The sequence below is a fragment of the Camelus ferus genome, chromosome 33 (genome assembly GCF_009834535.1).
Source record: "Camelus ferus isolate YT-003-E chromosome 33, BCGSAC_Cfer_1.0, whole genome shotgun sequence".
Lineage (NCBI taxonomy): Eukaryota > Metazoa > Chordata > Mammalia > Artiodactyla > Camelidae > Camelus > Camelus ferus.
This window is the reverse complement of record NC_045728.1, coordinates 12,515,573-12,533,489: the sequence shown is the minus strand read 5'-3', so window position 1 is coordinate 12,533,489 and position 17,917 is coordinate 12,515,573. Positions and strand designations below refer to the sequence as shown.

At 53.5% G+C, this 17,917-nt stretch overlaps 1 protein-coding gene across 16 annotated transcripts in view; it reads left to right on the top strand.

The window, feature by feature from the left end:
- The window catches only part of CEP164 (centrosomal protein 164), a 59,273-nt gene that overhangs the window by 31,343 nt on the left and 10,013 nt on the right, over positions 1-17,917 (top strand). For 8 of the 16 annotated variants that reach the window (XM_032472787.1, XM_032472779.1, XM_032472783.1 and 5 more), the window contains exons 9-19: positions 131-211; positions 2,099-2,182; positions 6,263-6,348; positions 7,029-7,190; positions 8,041-8,187; positions 9,696-9,815; positions 12,481-12,699; positions 15,952-16,083; positions 16,173-16,389; positions 17,390-17,467; positions 17,729-17,857. In XM_032472787.1, coding sequence (XP_032328678.1) covers positions 131-211; positions 2,099-2,182; positions 6,263-6,348; positions 7,029-7,190; positions 8,041-8,187; positions 9,696-9,815; positions 12,481-12,699; positions 15,952-16,083; positions 16,173-16,389; positions 17,390-17,467; positions 17,729-17,857 — 1,455 coding nt within the window. The remainder of the gene's footprint in view (positions 1-130; positions 212-2,098; positions 2,183-6,262; positions 6,349-7,028; positions 7,191-8,040; positions 8,188-9,695; positions 9,816-12,480; positions 12,700-15,951; positions 16,084-16,172; positions 16,390-17,389; positions 17,468-17,728; positions 17,858-17,917) is intronic. The other 8 variants (XM_032472789.1, XM_032472788.1, XM_032472784.1 and 5 more) reach the window with 7 other exon arrangements.

The following is a 17,917-nucleotide window of genomic DNA, read 5'->3' as shown; positions in this document are numbered from 1 at the left end:
CAGGCCTCTTTCAGGTTTTCCAGAAGAGGTGGATTTGGGTTTGGGCACAGCCCTGTGTTGGCACCATGGGCAGTGATCATGACCCTCTGTCCTCTGCTCCAGTGACTTCTCTGTGGGTCTGTCTCCCCAGGATTTGGAGATTAGTGAACATGTGAAGGAACTACAGCTCTCAGACTCCACCGCTTCTGACCCCAAGTCCTTCCCTGGCCTGGTGAGTCTGAGTCTGAGATGGGAGGCAGCAGGGTGGTGGTGAAGGGCATGGATTTGCGAGATCCTGTGGTTAAGTAATTTACCGGCCTCTCACAGCTTGTCAGTGGGAAAGGTAAGATTCAAACGTGGGTCTTATCCTAACTGCATTTTCTCAGCCCATTAACTAAGGATAACACTACATACTTTATGGGTTTGTTGTGAGAAAAAAGTGGGGTAAAGAGTAGGTAAAGGATATAAAACATTATCATATAAACATTAAACAAATGTAACTGTTATTACCATTATTGCCCTGTGACTTGCCTGGGAGATCAGGTGAGGTCATTGCCTTTGGGCTCTAGCAGGGACATTACGTGATTCGGAGGTTAGAGACCGGGTGTGCGTGTGTGTGTGTGTGTGTGTGTGTGAGTGTGATCACTGAGCTGTAGTGAGGACCAGTCCTCAGGCTCTGACCAAGAAGGATGCTGTGGTGCGGTGTCATTTCCAAAGTTAAGACTTTGTTCTGGAATGCCAACATCCATGGTGTCTTTGTCTCAGCCCTTCCACCCAGCCTGCTGTATCCTGGCTTCACTGCCAGGTTTGTATCTAAGGGGAGTAGTTCAGGGTGCTTTTTTGGCAGAGCATTTCTTCCAGAAACCACACTCCATCTGTTTGGAGGAGGCAGATCAAAGGGAAGGGATTAGTGGAGAGGGTCAGGGATGAACAGTAATGATATGAGGGGGTGCAGAGGAATTAGGAGGCTGTGTGCTCAAGCCCCTCACTGAGTCCTGGGCTTAGGAGCCAGATGGCAGCTGCATTGAGTGGAGTAGAACTCACACTGAAAGGAAAATGTCATCAACAAAGAAAACCCACAAGCTAGGAAGGGGAGGCAAAGTCATGGTTGGCAGAAACCGTCATGAAGAATCGCTGTGTCACAGAACCCTCTGAAGCAAGGGCCCTGGCCCTTCTAAAGGAGTCACGGGGTGGAGAAATGTGCCTGTCGGCATTTTTCTTCTCTCTGGGAGTGGGCGGAGGGAGCCATGGACAGCAGGACCAGACCTTGGCCACATGGCCCGTCGTTTATCAGGGCGATGACAGAACTGTCCCCGTTCGCATGCTGTCAGGTAGCAATCCTTCACCTGGCCCAGTGGGGATGGTGGGCTCGGAGAGGGTGGGGCCATGGCCCTGCAGCAGCCAGAGGGCAGCGGGGAGCTGGCACCTGTGTGGGCACTTGCTGCGCATCCCAAAGAGAAGCCTGTGAGGATGTGTCACTAATTAATCCCCATTGTCCAGAGGGGCACCTGTATGGGAAGGGAAAGAACAAGCTGGGAGGAGCCTGGCAAGCCCCGTTTCCAAGCTGCCCACGGGTCTTCTGGGCACTTTGGCCTCCTGGTTGGGCAGCAGGAGGGAGAGACAGCTGGTAAGTGACCTGCTTTGCAGCATGTGTCATGCAAAGGGCTTGGCTTTGGAGTCAGCCCAGGGCACATCTGACCCCCCCAGGCTTCCTGCTTTCTGTATGTGTGACCTTGGGCAAATTGCGTGGGCTCTCAAACTGCTTCCTCATCTGTGAGATGAGGATAAGAGGATCAGTCTTGTAGGGTTATTTTTTTCCCTTTAATTTTATGATGAAAAATTGCAAACATACTGAAAAATTAGAAGAATTTTACAGCGAATACCCATATACTCACCACCTAGAGTCTACCATGACCAGTTTACTGTACTTACTTTATCACACACCTTTCCATCTAGTCACGGTGTTATTTTGAAGATGAAGTGAATGAAATGCTTGGCACAGCTCCTGGCACATAGTAGGCATCTTTCTGGAAGGTGGGGTGGAGGAGAGGTCCTGTATTTCTGGTGGGCACTGACCGTGACGGAGGAGAGCTGACCTCCCTGTCTCTACTGTCTCCAGGACTTTGGTGTTCGCAGCCGGGCCTCAGAGCACCTGCTGGATGCGGACATGCTCTCCTCGGTACTGGGTGGAGCCCGCTGGGAGGTGAGTCTCTTTGGGGCTGGGCTGGGGCTTTATTTTGGGAATAACCGAGAGATGAGTCCTACCCATCCTAGGGTGCATCTCTGGGAGTTCTCTCCCTTCTAATTCATTAAGGCTGGGCCCTGCCTGTGCCATGATGGGGCTTCTGACGTTCGTGCCGTGTGGCTGCCATGAATTAAGGCATTCCCTGCCCTCCTCCCCCATATATTTGTCTGCTTATCCATTCATTTAGCAACTGAACGCTGACTACTCGCTCCTGTGCAAAGCATGGTGTAGTTTGTGGGTTTCAGGGCACTTCCCAGCCTAGCCCATCCTACCTCTGCAGCCTCATTCTCAGCCCACCTGCCGTGCCCCAGCTGTGCCCACCACTCACCGTTCCCGGGGCCACACCATCCACCTCTTTCACCGCTCTGCCTGTCGGGCTGCTCCTCCTTCTGTCCTGGCAGGCTCCTTCTTGGTCTTGGAGGCCCACCTCTGTGTCATCTCCTCCAAGCAGGGTGAATCGTTCCCTCCCTTTGCTGCCCTTAGTGCTGCTGCTTTTGTTTTATGGTTCTTTGTCTCCCCTGTAAGCTCTGTGCAGGCATGGGTGGTGCTGGGCGCAGAGTAGGGTATGTGTAAGGGTGACTCAGACACAGATCCTGACCTTAGGGAGCTTGAAGTCAAGATCCTTTTTTCCTCCTCTGTGGGGCTGTTGAGAAGAGAGAGATTCTGGCACATGGTCTCTGCAACTTTAAGGGAACATTTGGTTTAGGTGAAACACACAAGATATTTAATGTGAATCAAGCTGGGAGCCCTTAGTGAAGTGAGGCCCGGGACACGGCAGAGCTGTGAGGCCGGTTGCATCTGAGCCTCACATGTTCTTCTTGCTCTGGCTGAGAAGCCTTCCAGGGTCGCTGCTGAGCCACCAGGTCCCTGCCTGACCTTGGTCCCTCTGTTTGCAGCCCTAGAAGACTGTAAAGGCATAAACAAGGCCAGGTGGGGTTAGTCAGGAAGCGTTTAGAGCAGGTGATTTGTGGGGCACCTTTGGCAGCAGGTAAGTGGGAAAGTTACCGAGTGGGCCAGGCAGGGTGAATTTTCACTGCTCCAGCTCCAGAACCTGGCCAATATTAGCATACTTGGGGGGCTTTAAAAAAGATAGATCTCTGGGTCCTGCCTAAGACCTCGTGAGGTCAGCACCCTCTTTTTGGGTCACGCCACTTGGTATAAAGCAGTAGCAGGACCTGGCTTGGACTTGGCCCTCACGAGGCACTCTCTTAGGCAGCCAGCCCTGGCGGAGGAAGCCCTAAGCTGTGTCTCAAGACCAGCATAGCGGGGTGTGGAGCAGCACTGGGCGCACAGGTTGGCTGACCGTGTAGAGCCCTCTTCAGAATTCAGTATCTGGCTCTCTCCCACCTGAGGGTGTGGAGGGGTTGAGACAGCTGGTGAGGCGGTGGGGGGGGGTGGCTATAGGGAGGAGCAGCAGCCTCTTTATGGGACAGATCAAACCTTAAGTACAGTCCCCTTTGTCTTTCCTGGGGGCTCTGGCCCATATTCTATATTCCCTGGATCTCTCCCAAGGCCAGGGCCAGTACAGAGGCTTAGAACTGAGCGAAACTCAGTTCATTTAAAAAATTTTTTTCCTGCAGCTTTATTGAGCTATAATTGACATCCAGTTAAGTGGACAGATTTAAATTGTACCATTTGATAAGTTTTACCATATGTATACACCATTCAGATCATCACCACAGTCAAGATAATGATTGTAATGTATTATAAACATGACGAATTTTGTAATAGATTATAAAAGTGACCATAAGATTATTTCAAATACTACAGGACAAAGTCTTCCACTTCCTGCAGCCTTGCTCCCATAGGTGGGGACTGTTAACCATTTCCATTAACATTTTCCATGTGCCTTTCCAGAAATGTTTCTGTATACATATAAGCATATATCTATTTTCTATTTGTTAATCTTTTTTCTTCCTACAAAAATTAGAATTATGCTGTAAATACACTTGGCTGTGTATGCTCTTTAAATTTGAGAATAGACCCTTCACTTATTTCTCAGCTATTTCAGACCTCCCTTGCCTCCCTTTTTATTGGTTGCATAGCATTCTGTTTAATGAATGCACTGTTTAACTGAGAACTGGATCATAAAAGCAAAACCATGGAGCTGAGTTGAGGATGGGGAAGTGGTTAGAGCAGTCCTAGGTCAGAGGCCTATTAGAGCATGCTTGCTGTCTCCCCTTTCTGAAGAGTTCTGGCATGCCTGATTTCCTTGTCTGGTTCCTCTGACTCCTTTTCTGGGACGAAAAGTTCTAGGGAGCAAGTGAAACTCTGCTTGAAGGATCTCTGTCTGGGTACTTTCCCAAGGTGTCCCCTAGCAGGGGAACTAGCTGAGTTTCTAGCAGAAATAGAGAAGATGAAACAAGGAGACAGACCTTGTCTGCAGCTTGTCCTTTCTGACCCAGGGCTCACTTGCCAGTATTTGCTGTGATCACTGCACTTTGTCCTATCGTAAATTTTAGTTTGTGAAATAGATGGGCCTATGTGATTTTTTTTTTCTCCTTGAAAAGAGAGCGGAGAGCTATCTGCTAAGCTTGGTGTGATTTGTGGGGAGGACAAGTTGTGAGTTGTGCACTGGAAGGGAAGGAGCAGAGCGGGAGAGGGGCGGCCCGCCCTGCCATTGTCTGCGGGCTCAGCCCAGCTGACGCGATTAGGAGTGGCAGCGCTGGCGGGGAGCCCTTCTGCTGCCGGCACCGGGAGGCACTCCCAGGCAGCAGTTCTATTTTTAATGTAATTTGGGGGAGCTGGCTCTTAGCTCAGACCCTGCCCTTCGTCACCTCTCCAGATGGCAGTTGGCCACAGCTGCTGGGGCTCAGGCTGCCAGTGGAGAGGCGTCGGGGCTGAGGGCACGGGGCTGGGGACACGGAGGTGTGCCAGCCCGGCCAGAACCCCGCTGGGGAAGATAGAGTGAGCTGTCTCCTGTCCCACCTCTCCTGTTAACCCTCGTGTCCCGGAACAGATGGGGCTCCTGTCAGTGTGCCAGAAGGAGTGCGGGTCCTGGGATGGGGACGGGCATCGGCACAGCTGGGGTTTTTGGTGTTTTTCTTCCCCCCCTCAGGCTCGGGGAGAGGAAGAGGAGTGTGGGTAGAGCTCACGTGTGGTGCGCCTTGTTTGGGCCCGGAGTTGGGTTTTACGTACATGATCTCCTTTAATCCTCACCAGGAGCCCTGTGAGCTGTGGGTTACTGTCGCATTTTGTGGTGGAGAAAGGATTGGGTCCAGGCTGACTGCACCACAATACCCGTGACCTCACCCCTGTGGAAAGTATTTGAATGTATCAAAAATGTCCTTTTTTACCAGCTTGCTAAATTTGCCCAGACACCCAAACTTTAAAATGAGATTTTGGGCGGTTTGTGTGTGGGTTTTTTTTTTTTATATAATGGATGGGTGTTACAATCCCTGACGAGGCAGGGACCGTCACTGGGGGGCTGGGGAACTCGGAATGGAGCAGAGGAGCACTCTGTCTTCCTCCTTCAGGTGCCCAAATGGTGCCCTTTTTGTCTGGAGTACTGCTCTCTCTCATTTCACCAGGTCTCCATCTGTCCACAATCCTTCCTTTTTAACGTACTTGTCTATTGCCCCTAATCCTGCCGTCTTAATTCTAGCATCCCTTGTACGTCCTCGGCACTGGAGATCTGGGGCCTCTGTGGATTTGGGGCGTTCATGGACGTCTGTGCTTTCTCTGTGCAGCTGGCAGTGAAGCCTTCCACCTGCAGGAGGCAGGACTTTCTTTTTGTGTGTCCTTCAGCCACTGGCTTCTGGCTCAGCCTGAGTGGCTGTGGTATCTGACTCATCCTCCCCAGGCCAGCAAGGTCGGCCCTGGGAGCAGCTGTGAGCCTGGGGGCTTAGCCAAAGCCCCAGGGTCTTCACTGTACAGTGGACAGGCCTCCTCTTCCGCATCCCGCCCTGTCCTCATCCACTCAAGAGCCACCTCTCAGTGCCTCCTGCTGGCATGGGAGTCAGAGGATTGAAGGACACAGTGCAGAACCCCCCCACCCCCCACTCGCCATATACACTTTCCACTGCTGCTTGCCTACAGGCCCAGAGGTTGGGAAGAGAAGACAAGGATGCCAGCCAGTCCAGCCGAGATGAGCTTCAGAGCAAGCAGTCCAGAGGCTCGGAGAGGTACAGTACGTGGGAGGCCGCCCTTAGGGGCCCTTGGGATGGTATGGGCTTGGGCAGAATTCCTGGCTTTGGGCTGTGGAGCTCAATGTGCTTCTGCCTGAAGGCAGAAAATGAGCTGACTGGATGGCCTTGCAAAATGTGTGTGTGTGTGTGTGTGTGTGTGTGTGTGTGAGTGATAGACAGGGGCTTCCAGTGTCTCAGGCCTCAGTCAAGGGCCACTGCCCTGGATGGGGAAGGGGATGGTCCTACTTTTTGGACCTTGAAAAGCTATCACCATTCTTACTTCCTTAAAGCTACCGTTTCATGCATTTTCTATAGTCTGACCACTGGAGTCTGGCTTTTCTTTTTCTCTCTCTTTTCTGCTCAGTCCTTCCATCCCCTGGCCCCAGGGATGGTGGGAACAGGTGTATCTGTGAGTGTGCCCGGCTCTCACTCCCGTGCCAAGCAGGTGCAGCACAGGGACCTGGGAAGGCTGAGGCCAGTCCAGGCCAGGGGGCTGCTCAGTAGGGAGTTTCTCCTTACTGCATTTCTGGGTGCTTTGCCGTCTGTGGGCTCTCCGTGGAGGTGGGGCCAGGGCTGGGGTCCAGCCTAGAGAAGGCATGGACCTAGGTCCACGTACCACATCCCCAGTTCTCCTCCTGCTCTCCGAGTGGAGGCCCTGACTCTGCTGCTCTGCCCAGGTTGTCCCCTCCTCTTCTGCATGGGGAGCGGCTCCAGAGTCCCCTTCACAGCCCAGCCCCTGAAGAAGGGCCTCGGCAGGGGCAGCCTGAGAGGAAGGAGGCGGCGGAGGAGCCCGGGGAGGGCTCTGCAGGCAGCCCCGCCCCGCCTGTTGCCCTGCAGAGGTAAGGCTGAGCCGAAAGCCTCCCCCAGGGCAGGCCTGGAGCGGTGGGGAGAGCGGCCGGTTTGCAGCCTGAGCATCAGCAACTGAGGTTTCTGCTTAGTGTTTCACACAAGCTGGGGAGTGAGGGAAACTGCCTCTTCCTAGTGAACAGTCTGCAGCTAAAATTGGGGTGCACAGTCTGATTAGAGCTTAGAAACTTCTGACCCAGCTGCCTCCCTGCCAGAGGCTAGGGCAAGGACTGCTGTCACCCTGGGCTGGGCCATTCCTGCTGTGGCCGGGGAGGTGGGTATTTCTCCCTGCCCCACCTGCCAGCCCCATCCCTCCCAGCAGTCATCCCACCGCCTGTCATCAGCAAGCCCGCACTCCCTGTGGTGTGCCAGGCCCCAGGGAGAGGGAGGCGTGAGCTCCAGGCCTCTCTGGGCCAGCTAAGAGGACCTTCACTCCCTAGCCTAGCCCAGAGCCTGGTGCATATGTGCTGAGTTTGTTCCCCTTACAAGAGAAAGGCGCTGGTCATAGTGCTCATCCAGGTGCAGTGAGTTCTGGGGACAGTTGAGCAGCGGGGGTGTTCTCAGCAGCATCCACAGAACACCTGCTGTGTGCAGAGCTGCTCCTAGGGCTCCGGACCCCTTCCGTACCCTGCCTGGGACGTGAGTCTCTGGTCTTCAGTGTAAACAGCTCGGGAAGAGGCAGGGAGGGGAGATGAGATCTGAGACCTGAGACAGGTAGGGAAACTTTGCTGGGGCTGCCTCCTTCCTTGTCCCCATCACAGCCCTTTGCCCCCAAATGGGGTACGTCTGGAGCCTCTCGCCTTCCTCTGGCTTTAACACAGTTGATTCCTTATTGCTGTCAAGGGAGGAGGTCCCAAGCCCACCTGCCGCCCATGAGAAGGGCGAGGAGCAGCGCTCCCAGGCCGAGGGGCCGGGCCCTGGGCAGGAGGAGGCCGAGGAGCTTGAGGAGAAGGTGGTGGTCAGCCCCACCCCGCCAGTCTCTCCAGAGGCGTAAGGGCCAGTTTTCATGTCTGTCCCTGTCCTCCCTTCTGTGTGGGTTGCCTGTGCCCGTCCAGTCTTGGGTGGTGGGAGGGGATGCTCTGGCCCCGGCTCAAGGGGAAGAGCATGTAGCCTTGGTTCAGTGTGTAGCCTTAAGACCCCTAAGCAGCCCCAGGGCTCCCCTGGTCAGCACCTGGGGTATGAGGCTGGAAGCAAAGGGGTAGGGTACCTCCTGGGTCATTAGCAGAAACCCAGTAACCAATGTTTGTGCCTCTACTAAGCACTATTTTTCTCTTTCTTAAGAAAAAAATTATTATATTTAAAAAAAAAATCGAGGTATTTATATACATGGAAGTCCATACACCTAAATTGTACAAATCAAGAGTGTGTACACGTGTATATGCCGTCTCACAACCACCCAGCTCATCTGTAGGATGTTTCCACCCCTCCAGAAAGCTTCCTCAGGCCCTTTTCCTCAGTCCACCCAGGTCACCGCTGTTCTAGCTTCTGTCCCATAAATTTGTTTTTCCGGTTATCCAACTTCGTATGAGTAGAATTACACAGTACCCAGTTTGTATCTTCTGTGCTTGGGTTCAGAGCTCTTTTCCTCCCGTTTTCTCCTCCCCTCTCTCACCCCTTTTACAGATGAGGAAACAGGTTCAGAGAGGCAAAGGCATTTGCGCTAGTCGTTTGCAGAATTAGGACTAGGCTCTAGTCACCAGAGCCTGGACTTCTGACTCTTGGTCTGCTGCCACTGTGCCTTTTCTCTGCGTGGAGAGAAACAGGGGTCAGGGTTGGACAATTTTTCCTGCCTGTGAACTGAGCAGTACAAAAGGATTTAAGAGTCCTCAGGATTCAGGCTGAGCGTTGAGCACAAACAGGTTCGCACACTGATTACTCCCAGGAAGTGTCACCGAGAGCTGGCGGGGGACAGGAGCTCACGGTTTTGTGTCACCACCAAGGCACTGCAGGAATGACGTAGGGAAGGGGTAGCCCATTTTTCAGGTGGGGATCTATCCCACCATGACAGCTCTGACCCTGAGGAACAACGTGGCTTTCGCAGGTCTTCTTGGTGGCTGTGGACAGCCAGAGCAGGATGCTTTTGATGTGGACGGGGGGTGAGAGTGGTTCTGGGCAGCGGTCAGAGGGCATTTCCCAGGGCCTCTGGGAGAGAAGCAGTGAGGCTCCTCCCAGCTGCCTGGGCTGAGGGTCCCATCCTTTGTATTTCTCCTCCCATCCCAGTGAGGCTGCCCCTGCCCGGGGGCACTCTCCTTGAGCACACAGTTTCAGTTTACACAGTGCCCTTCGGAAATGTCTTCTGTTCCTTTCCTGAATCTTTGCAGGCTCCATAACTTCCCTGTTACTCATCTTTATGATTGCATGAAGAATGGCTTGGTTTTCTGGGTTTTGTGGGGAGTGTCTCATTTGTACCAGTAGGATTTTAATTTGCGGAGGAGACTGAGTGACAACATGGAGAGGGCAATGCCACTGAAGGAAGAATTTATTGCTTACATTTCCAGAGAGAAGAGGAGCTATGCGGGGAAGGGGTGGAGTTGGTCAGGAGGTGAAGGAGGCAAGAAGGAACAGCGTGACCCAGAGCCTGAATTGGGGTTTTTGTGGGAAGCAGTGGGCGAGGCAGGGTAAGTACCCTGAGTGAGTGCAGCGTTGGGAAGTTTGAATAATTTTGGTGGGCTTTGAGCTATGGACGTGGTCTCTAGTTGCCTGCTGCCTGGCCCTGGGTGATTTTGGGCTGGGGGGAAATATGGCTTGGTATGAGTTAGATGAGGAGACGATGGGGGTGTAGGAATTGGGTTGATTTGCACATGAAAGGCACATTTCCTTTGCTGTCTGTAAAGATTGACTCATCCTGGGAGGGGCATCCTCTCCTTGACCCTCAAGCTTTCTCAGACATCAAAGCATCATAAAATACAGAAAATAAAAAACATGATTAGTAGAGTGTCACCTCCATAGATGTTGTCAAGCTGAATCTGAAGGAGTTAAGAACAAAGGGCAGGTCAGAGTGCATAGGCAGGGCCATCAGGCAGCCACCGCTCTGCACGCTTTATGGCCAGAAGGCCTGGGTCTGGGAAACAAGGCTGTCCTTCCCTTGGTCATCCCAGCATCTTTCATGAGGTTTATAGAGAGAGGGTAAAAGAATGAAAACCGCTGGGTTGAAAGTGAGCAGAGATGAGATCCCTGCTAATGGATTACAGTTTTAGGGGTTCTGTAGCCATTTCAGGACTGTGGGTACCATGTCCTCCTCCCTCTTGTCCTGCCTTGCCTGCCTCCCCTCCTTGCTTTCTTCCACATGTCTCAGAGTTACTTGGTGGCCAGTCTGAAATAGTGTTGCTCCTATAGAGCCTCCTCTTGGCCACTCGCTGTTGAAAACTGGGTCTCGTTGATGCCGAAACCCGAGAAGGGGCCTGGAAATCCGACCTACCTCTTCCTCTGGAGTCCTCTGCTTCCCTGTCATCTCATAGATCTTTCAGGCTCATTGTTGACTGCCTTGGACCTCAGCTGGGACTTTGGGATCCTAGATCTTTAAAATGGGGACACAGAGAAGAGTCCCACTGAAAAAGGCCCCCTTTGCCTGCCTGCCAGGTGTGCCAGCAGGCTCACTGGCGCGTGCAGCTGGGCACATGCTGTCACGCCGTCTGATGCCCCGTCTTTCCGCAGCATCTGTCCCTGGGGCCCCACGTAGCTCCACGGCTCACAGAGGGGAGAGACATTAAAAGGTACCATCTCAGGGAAAAAAAAGATGTTTTCAGCTCAGGTTGGAAATGAGTTGGAGGGTTGATGAGGCGGAGAGCTGTGGGGGGAGGCGCCTTCCGAGCGCGGAATTGTCAGAGAAGGTGGCAGCCACTTACATCTAGGCTGAGTCGGGGGACTGAAAGGAAGCCGGGAATGGAAGGAGGGAGCTGAGGTTGAGAGCAGAAAAGAATTGAAGGCTCAAGACTGTTCTGGTCTGAGTTACGATTTTAGGAAAGATCTCACTGATATTTCAGAGATGTCAGTCACTTTTTGTGTCTTCCTTCTGTTTCTGGCCTGGGGTAGGGGGCGGGTTGAAATGGAATTCCAGAGCCCTTGTTTTCATCTGTTCTACTCTGATCCTGCCCACTGCCATCCATCTGCTGCAGTGTGGGAGCCGAGGGAGGAGAGGATTCTGTGTCCCCAGCAGCGGGGCTGGCTCCCCCGTTGGACTCTGGTCCCCCTCCTCCTTGATTTGGACCACACCCATATGCTGCTGAGGTCGACTGGACCCCAACTGGGCCACCTTGCCAGGCCGGGGAGCAGGTGGTTGGGTGGTCAGACCAATTTCTAATGTAAGATTTAGGGACATGGGAATGCAGACACATCCTGGCCTTTAGGAAAGCCACTCTGGGAGTCAAAATACTTTATCCCACCTATGCTTTCATCGCGTAAAATCTTCTTGGGGTTTCTCTCTGAGTATTTCCTTCAAGAACCAGAATACAAGCCACATAACAACCTCACTACTTTACGTACCTCTGTAACTGATACCATTGTTCTGTATCTTACCACCCACCTGAGGCATCCAAGTTAGTCCTGAATTTCTTTTACCTGTTTCCAAACATTGAATTCACACTAAGATGAAATTGTGGCATCATCGTGGGGATGTGGAGCCTGGCCAGCATTCTGGTTATGCTCTTGCTACTCTCTGGCTTCAGGAAGGGTCTCCTGCCTGCCTCCCTCAGCAGCATGGGAGGAGGGTTTCCCATTTTTGGACCTCCATGCACTATTCTAGGTTTCAGGGCTTGCAGACATGCTGCTGCTCTTGCTGGCTCATATGCATTGGCCTCGGTTCAGTTTGGGAGTCAGAGAGCGGCCTCTGGGGACTTCCCAAGCTGTTGGCATGAGCCTCCAGTAGCAGGCAGAGCCCTGGTGAGGAGACAGAAACGGGGCCATGAGCCACTCTGGGGAGGAATCCATGAGGGATAGAGCTTCACTCTTTCTTCTGCTGCCAGCTCTTGGGCCACAGCTTCGGGGGTTCGCCTCAGGCCACAACCTGCCAGGTTCCCTGAGAGCCTCCTGTGGACCACCCTCCTCCCCAGGCTCTCAGGGCCTGGGATGGCCAAGGTAGGGCTTGTCCTATAGAACAAATGCTGTCTGTGTCTTCGAGAGGGGAGCCTTGCTGCCACCCTTGGGTGACCTGATTTGCATTTATGATTCCTGACCCTGGGCCCTCTGTCAGGGTTCTGTGTGTGATGTTCTGTATCTGTGTAAGTCCTGGTACCAAATGGCAGGTGGATGGTAAACCTAGTGAAATGCTGTTCTCCCCCTTGGTAGGCGATTTGCGGAGCCTGCGGCTCCCCCTCCTTCCTCTGAGCAGCCCTCAGAGGCCGCACTGAAGGCCATGGAAGAGGCAGTGGCCCAAGAACTTGAACAAGACCGGAGGCGGCTCCTGGAGTCCAAGCGAGAGAAGATGCAGCGGCTGCGGGAGAAGCTGTGGCGGGAGGAGGAGGAGGAGGTCCTCCAGCTTCACCAGCAGAAAGAGAAATCGCTCAGGTCCTGCCCCCCAACCCCCTGAGCCTGGCTGCCTGGGCCTCACAGTGGCACCCTCCTCCTGCCCTGGCGGCCCCTCCAGGACCCCTGCTCGGTGGCCCACGTGGAGGAGCTGGCTCCCAGGCCAAGGCTCTTGCCTGTCCCCTTTTGGGGAGGGAGTTGGGAGGCGTGATAATGAGGGAGTAGCTAACGTTCTTTGAGAGATTACACTGATCCACGTGCTTTATGTCTATGTTCGTTTAGTTTAGGCCTCAAAACGGCCCTTATGAAGTGTTGTCATCAGCCCTGCTTCGTAGAATCTATAATACAGATGGAGAAACTGAGGCACAGAAAGGTTAAATAGCTTGTCCAAGGTCCTGGGACTCAGAAGCAGCAGAGCCCAGATGAACCCAGGCAGCTTGTCTCTGGGGCCCATTTTCTTGACTACATCGTCCTCTCTCTTGGGAGTCAGGGCCCTGCTGGGACCCAGTGAGGTGGGTAGGGGCCACATGGTATGGTGTGAAGTGCTTTTGCTCCGGATCCAGAAGATTCTATTTGGGTTCCTACTCTCTGAGTTGCTGGCTGGGAGGCCGTTGACAAACAACATTTAAGCCTGGGCTGGGCTTCTGCGTATGTGACTGTGTGTATATGTGCTCAAGTTTTATTTTTATAAGAAAAGGCACTTCAGGGCTGGCATAGCAGCTCCACAGAGTCACCAGGTCCCCGGACTTCTTTAATCTCCCTGCCTTCATTAGTGCTGGGTTTTACTCTCAGAGTCTCTTTACAGGCCAGTATAGCTGCTGGGTCTCCAACCATTGTATCTGTGTTCCGGCAGGAAGAATAGGGGCACCTTCTAGTGCTTTCAGTCCCTTTGAAGGCGCTTTTCTGGAAACTTTACCCAGTAACTTCTGCTTATTCTTTAAAGGTGTTTCTCTGGAAACTTGACCCAGTAATTTCCACTTATATCTCACCCCTGGTTGCAAAGAGTGACTGGGAAATGTAGTCCTTTAGCTGATCCTCTGTACCTGATAGAATAAAATCAGGGTTCGCTTAGTAAAGAAAAATGGGAGAATGGATATTGAGATGGTAATAAGCACTCTCTATTACATTCCCAGGATAGGAAAGGACCTACAAAAAGATGTTAATGTATTTCACTTACTCGGCAGTTAAAGGCTAAATCTTGTCCTCTTAGACTAAACACCCAAAAGTAGTAGAGACTTATTATTTTTATAGCACACATGGCAAAGAGCATATAAAATATTTTGCTTAATTTAGAGAAAGTAACAGAAAACTAACACCCAGCTACCCAGAGGGTTGGGGTAATCTCTCAGTGGCCCTCTCAGTCTGCTGACCCAGGGTCCATCCTTGTATCACCCCTCCTGGATCCCCTGCCAGGGAGCATCCCAAAGAGCAGATCTTCCTCCTCTTCCAGCCAACTGAAACTTGGGGCAGGAGCCCATCCATACAGGGTGCCACTCAGCTCACCTTGAGAGGCAGTGCCTAGGAGGAATCCTGGTGGTGTTTCCCTGCTGGTGTGCCAGGCTCCTCTCTCTCCCTGGCCACCCTGAGCTTGGCTGACTGTGCTTTCTGTCCCTCCCCAAACCCCTCAACTCCAGAAGGGCACAGCCCTCCTAGGTTGTGGTGAAGACTAGCATGCCAGAAGTGTCTGACTCAGGTCCTGAAACACAGTAGTTGCTCAATAAATGGTGGCTCTTGACTGTATTTTCAGTTGAAATCAGTACAGTTTCGGCACTCTTGACTAAGTGTTCTCTCCTTGCTTGGCTGTCTTCAAAATAGTTTATCGTGAGAACCCTGTTTCTGTTTACACATGAGCCTTTCTGAGGGGTGGGGCCTCCTCTCTGCTGGGAAACTTCCCCTTGGTAGAAATTTCTGGAAGCCAAAGCTGACGTTGTTGCAAATATTTCTCGAATGAGAAGGCAGGCAGGGAAGACAGGCAGGCTGACCCTTAGTTTCTTTAGTTATAAAACAAAAAGATTGAGTTTAGTTGTAAGATGAGAGAGTTGTAAAATGCAGGACTTAACCTGTAAAGACCCTTTCAGCTCTACCATTCTGTGGTGCTACGTGTAAAATTTAGCCACAGGACCGAGAGAAAGGGCTTCTGGGAAATCTAGAAGGAAGGATTTTTACTTAGCTCAAATTTTCTGTCATAATGGAAGAGAGTGGTAGTGCTGATAACTTGAAGTAGAAAACGATCCTAAATCTTTTTTAGCTTTGGAATTCACTGCAGAGGCTTTTCAAAGAAATTACCTTCTGAATCATGTTTTTCTCAGGCTTGGGTTTCCTGGGTGCACAGCACACAGCCCCTGATCATGTAGGGGCTGCGGGAGGGGGGCGTGGTATGTGTAAGCAGAGGGTTGACGTATCTGCTTGGAATGAGATGGTTACCATCGTTGGTCTGTAAGTAAGACACCCTTCATGGAAAAAGCTTGCTTACGGTTTGGGCCTGGGCAATAACTGTTGGAATGCAACAAACATTTATGGAGTACCTACGTCATATCTGCTACTGTGTTTGGCACTTGGGATATAACAGATTTTAAGACAAGATTCTTTGTCTGGAGAAGCTCCCAGACTTGTAAGGAAAACACATAGAAAAGAATTACGATGCAGTATGATGCATGGCACAGAGTGGCATGCGTAAGAAAGGGCCTCCCATAAAGCGTGGAGAACGGAAAGGTAATTGATAAACTTGGGGGGAGTTGGAAAGCCTTGTCTAAGAGGAGGGAGCTGGGTGTTGAACAATGAACATGGGTTCGTCAGGTAGAAAAGGGAATTCTGGGGGAGGGGGGGAACCAGCATGAACAAAGACCAAGAGGCAGGGAAAAGGGTGGTGGGATTTAGAAGCAGTGGCTCAGCTGACCGGCTGACGTGGCTGGAGCAGCCTGTCGGGTGGGGAGTGAACAGGTGCAGAACCAGAGCTGGGTTAGGCTCAGACTGGATCCGGCCTTGAGTGAGTGCCGTGCCAAGGTGGACCTGTAGACAGAGGAGAGCCTTTGGAAAAAATGTGTTCTGGGACCAAGGAGCCTGCAATCCGCTTCCTGTGGCAAAGGGCAGGTGGGGTTCATAGCCCCTCTTTCCCCTGGGTGGTATTAAAGGGAGGCTGCAGGACCTGGAGGCTGAGGTTGGACTTGACTTGAAGACTTCGGAGGCTTCACTGGCAGGCTCTGGGCTTTTGTAGGCCAGGAGCCAGGGATGATGAGTAGAAGAGGGTAGACCTTGTGATCCCTCCAGCGAGCTTAGCTTGTCTTTGCTTGGCAGTTCCCTGAAGGAGCAGCTGCAGAGAGCCACTGAGGAAGAGGAGACCCGGATGAGAGAGCAGGAAAGCCAGAGGCTGTCCCGGCTCCGCGCCCAGGTCCAGTCCAGCATGGGAGCAGATGAGGACCAAATCAGGTGAGCGCCGACTGTGGGCTGCCCAGCCCCGCGGAGGCTCCCCTACTACCCGAGTGCCCAGGCCCACAGCTGTCCCCTTGTCTGCCCAGGGCTGAGCAAGAGGCTTCCCTGCAGAGGCTGAGAGAAGAGCTGGAGGCTCTGCAGAAGGCTGAGAGGGCCAGCTTGGAGCAGAGAAACAAGCAGACGCTGGAGCAGCTCAGGGACGAGATGGAGGCTTTGGAGAAGAGAGAGCAGGCTGCCCTGACAGCGGAGAAGGAGAGGGCGTTACAGCAGCTGAGGGAGCAGCTGGAAGGGGAGAGAAAAGAAGTGAGCATGTAGATGGGAACCTCCCCCTGGCCCTGATGTGTCCTTGGGCTGCCGGGGAGGGCCTGAGCCCTGCGGGAGGGGAAGAGCCAGCCTCGGGCGCGCTAGGCGGGGAGCCGGCCGGGCGGTGAGACGGTGGGCCCACTGTTTGGGCCCATGTCCCTTGTGGACCCGGCGTGTCTCGGGGCAGGTGCCGCCCTGATCGCCAGGGCGTAGTGGAGGGCGCTGCACGGTCCACAGGCTCCCTCTGGGGCCCATGGGGCCAGCAGCAGCTGTGTTGTCAATGGCAGGGAGGAAGTTTGAGGGGACAAGGCCCGTGGATTTGGAAAGATTTAATGACCTAAAGAACTTAAACTGACCAAAGGTCTTGAGACAAAAGCGCCCTGTGCCTGCCCTTGTCCCTGAGGGGCAGCTGTGATCACCTCTTAAGTCTCCCTTCTCCTCCAGCCCCACGGAGTGTGCCCTCAGAGGGAGAGGCTAGCACACTTAGCGGAGTTTTTTCTCTTTTGTCCTTACTCCCTGTTCCTCCAATTCGATGGTCTGTCTCTAGGGAAGAAGCTGAAGTAAGTAATAGTCAGGCCATGTGGAACTTTTGGTGATAGGTGGAGCTTCAGCTCGTAGGCCGCGAGAGCCTGCAGCGAGGCGGGGGGAGAACGCCATTGTAGCGCACGTGCGCCGGGAGGTGCTGCCGAGACCTCCAGGCCTCCCTGGCTTGTCCTTGCTCACAGGCTGGAGTGTCACCTGTGAACCTGTGGCCCAGCCCAGAGGCGGTGGGTGGAAGCCGTAATTGAGGCTTATAAAAAGCCCCTCCACTCTGGCCTTCACATCCCTGTTTGTTTGCTAGTTACAGACTTGAGGGACTGAGTTATCTCAGAGGAACAAAGATGTGCCTGTGGTTCCCCTTGGCCCTGGGGCTCGAGGGGTGTTTGGGGTAGTCTTCCTGGCTCATCAGAGCCCGGCCAGCCTGCCCTGTGCCCCTCAAACGCCCTTTGTTGCGTCCCAGGCAGTGGCAGCGCTGGAGAGGGAGCACCAGGAGGAGCTGGAGCGGCTCTCTTCCTCCCTGGTGGCCAAGCACAGAGAGGTGAGGTGTGGTGGCCCTGGCCTGCGGGGCAGAGCCTGGGCATCCTGGCCCAGGGTGGGTATGAGCCTTGAGAACCCCCTTCATGGCTGGGCTGGTCGGCCGAAGACCTCCCCCCCTCACCCCGTCCCTGCCCCTAGGGAAGGAGCCTCCCTCTCCCGCAGCCCCATGGAGATGGGTAGGGGCCCCTGGGGAGCGGGTGCCCCTCGGCTGCTCTGCAGTGCCCTCTGAGGGTCACGCTCCCCTGGGCTGGGGTCTCCTCAGGTGGTCTCCAGCCTCCAGAAGAAGATAGAGGAGGCTCAACGGAAAGAGGAGGCCCAGCTGCAGGAGAGCCTTGGGCGGGCGGAGCAGAGGGCTCAGAAGGTTCGCCACGTGCTTGAGTACGAGCACGAGGTAGATGCTGCCCCGCTGCCTCCAGCCTGTGTGCCCCTGTCCTGCACGCTCTGTCCTGGC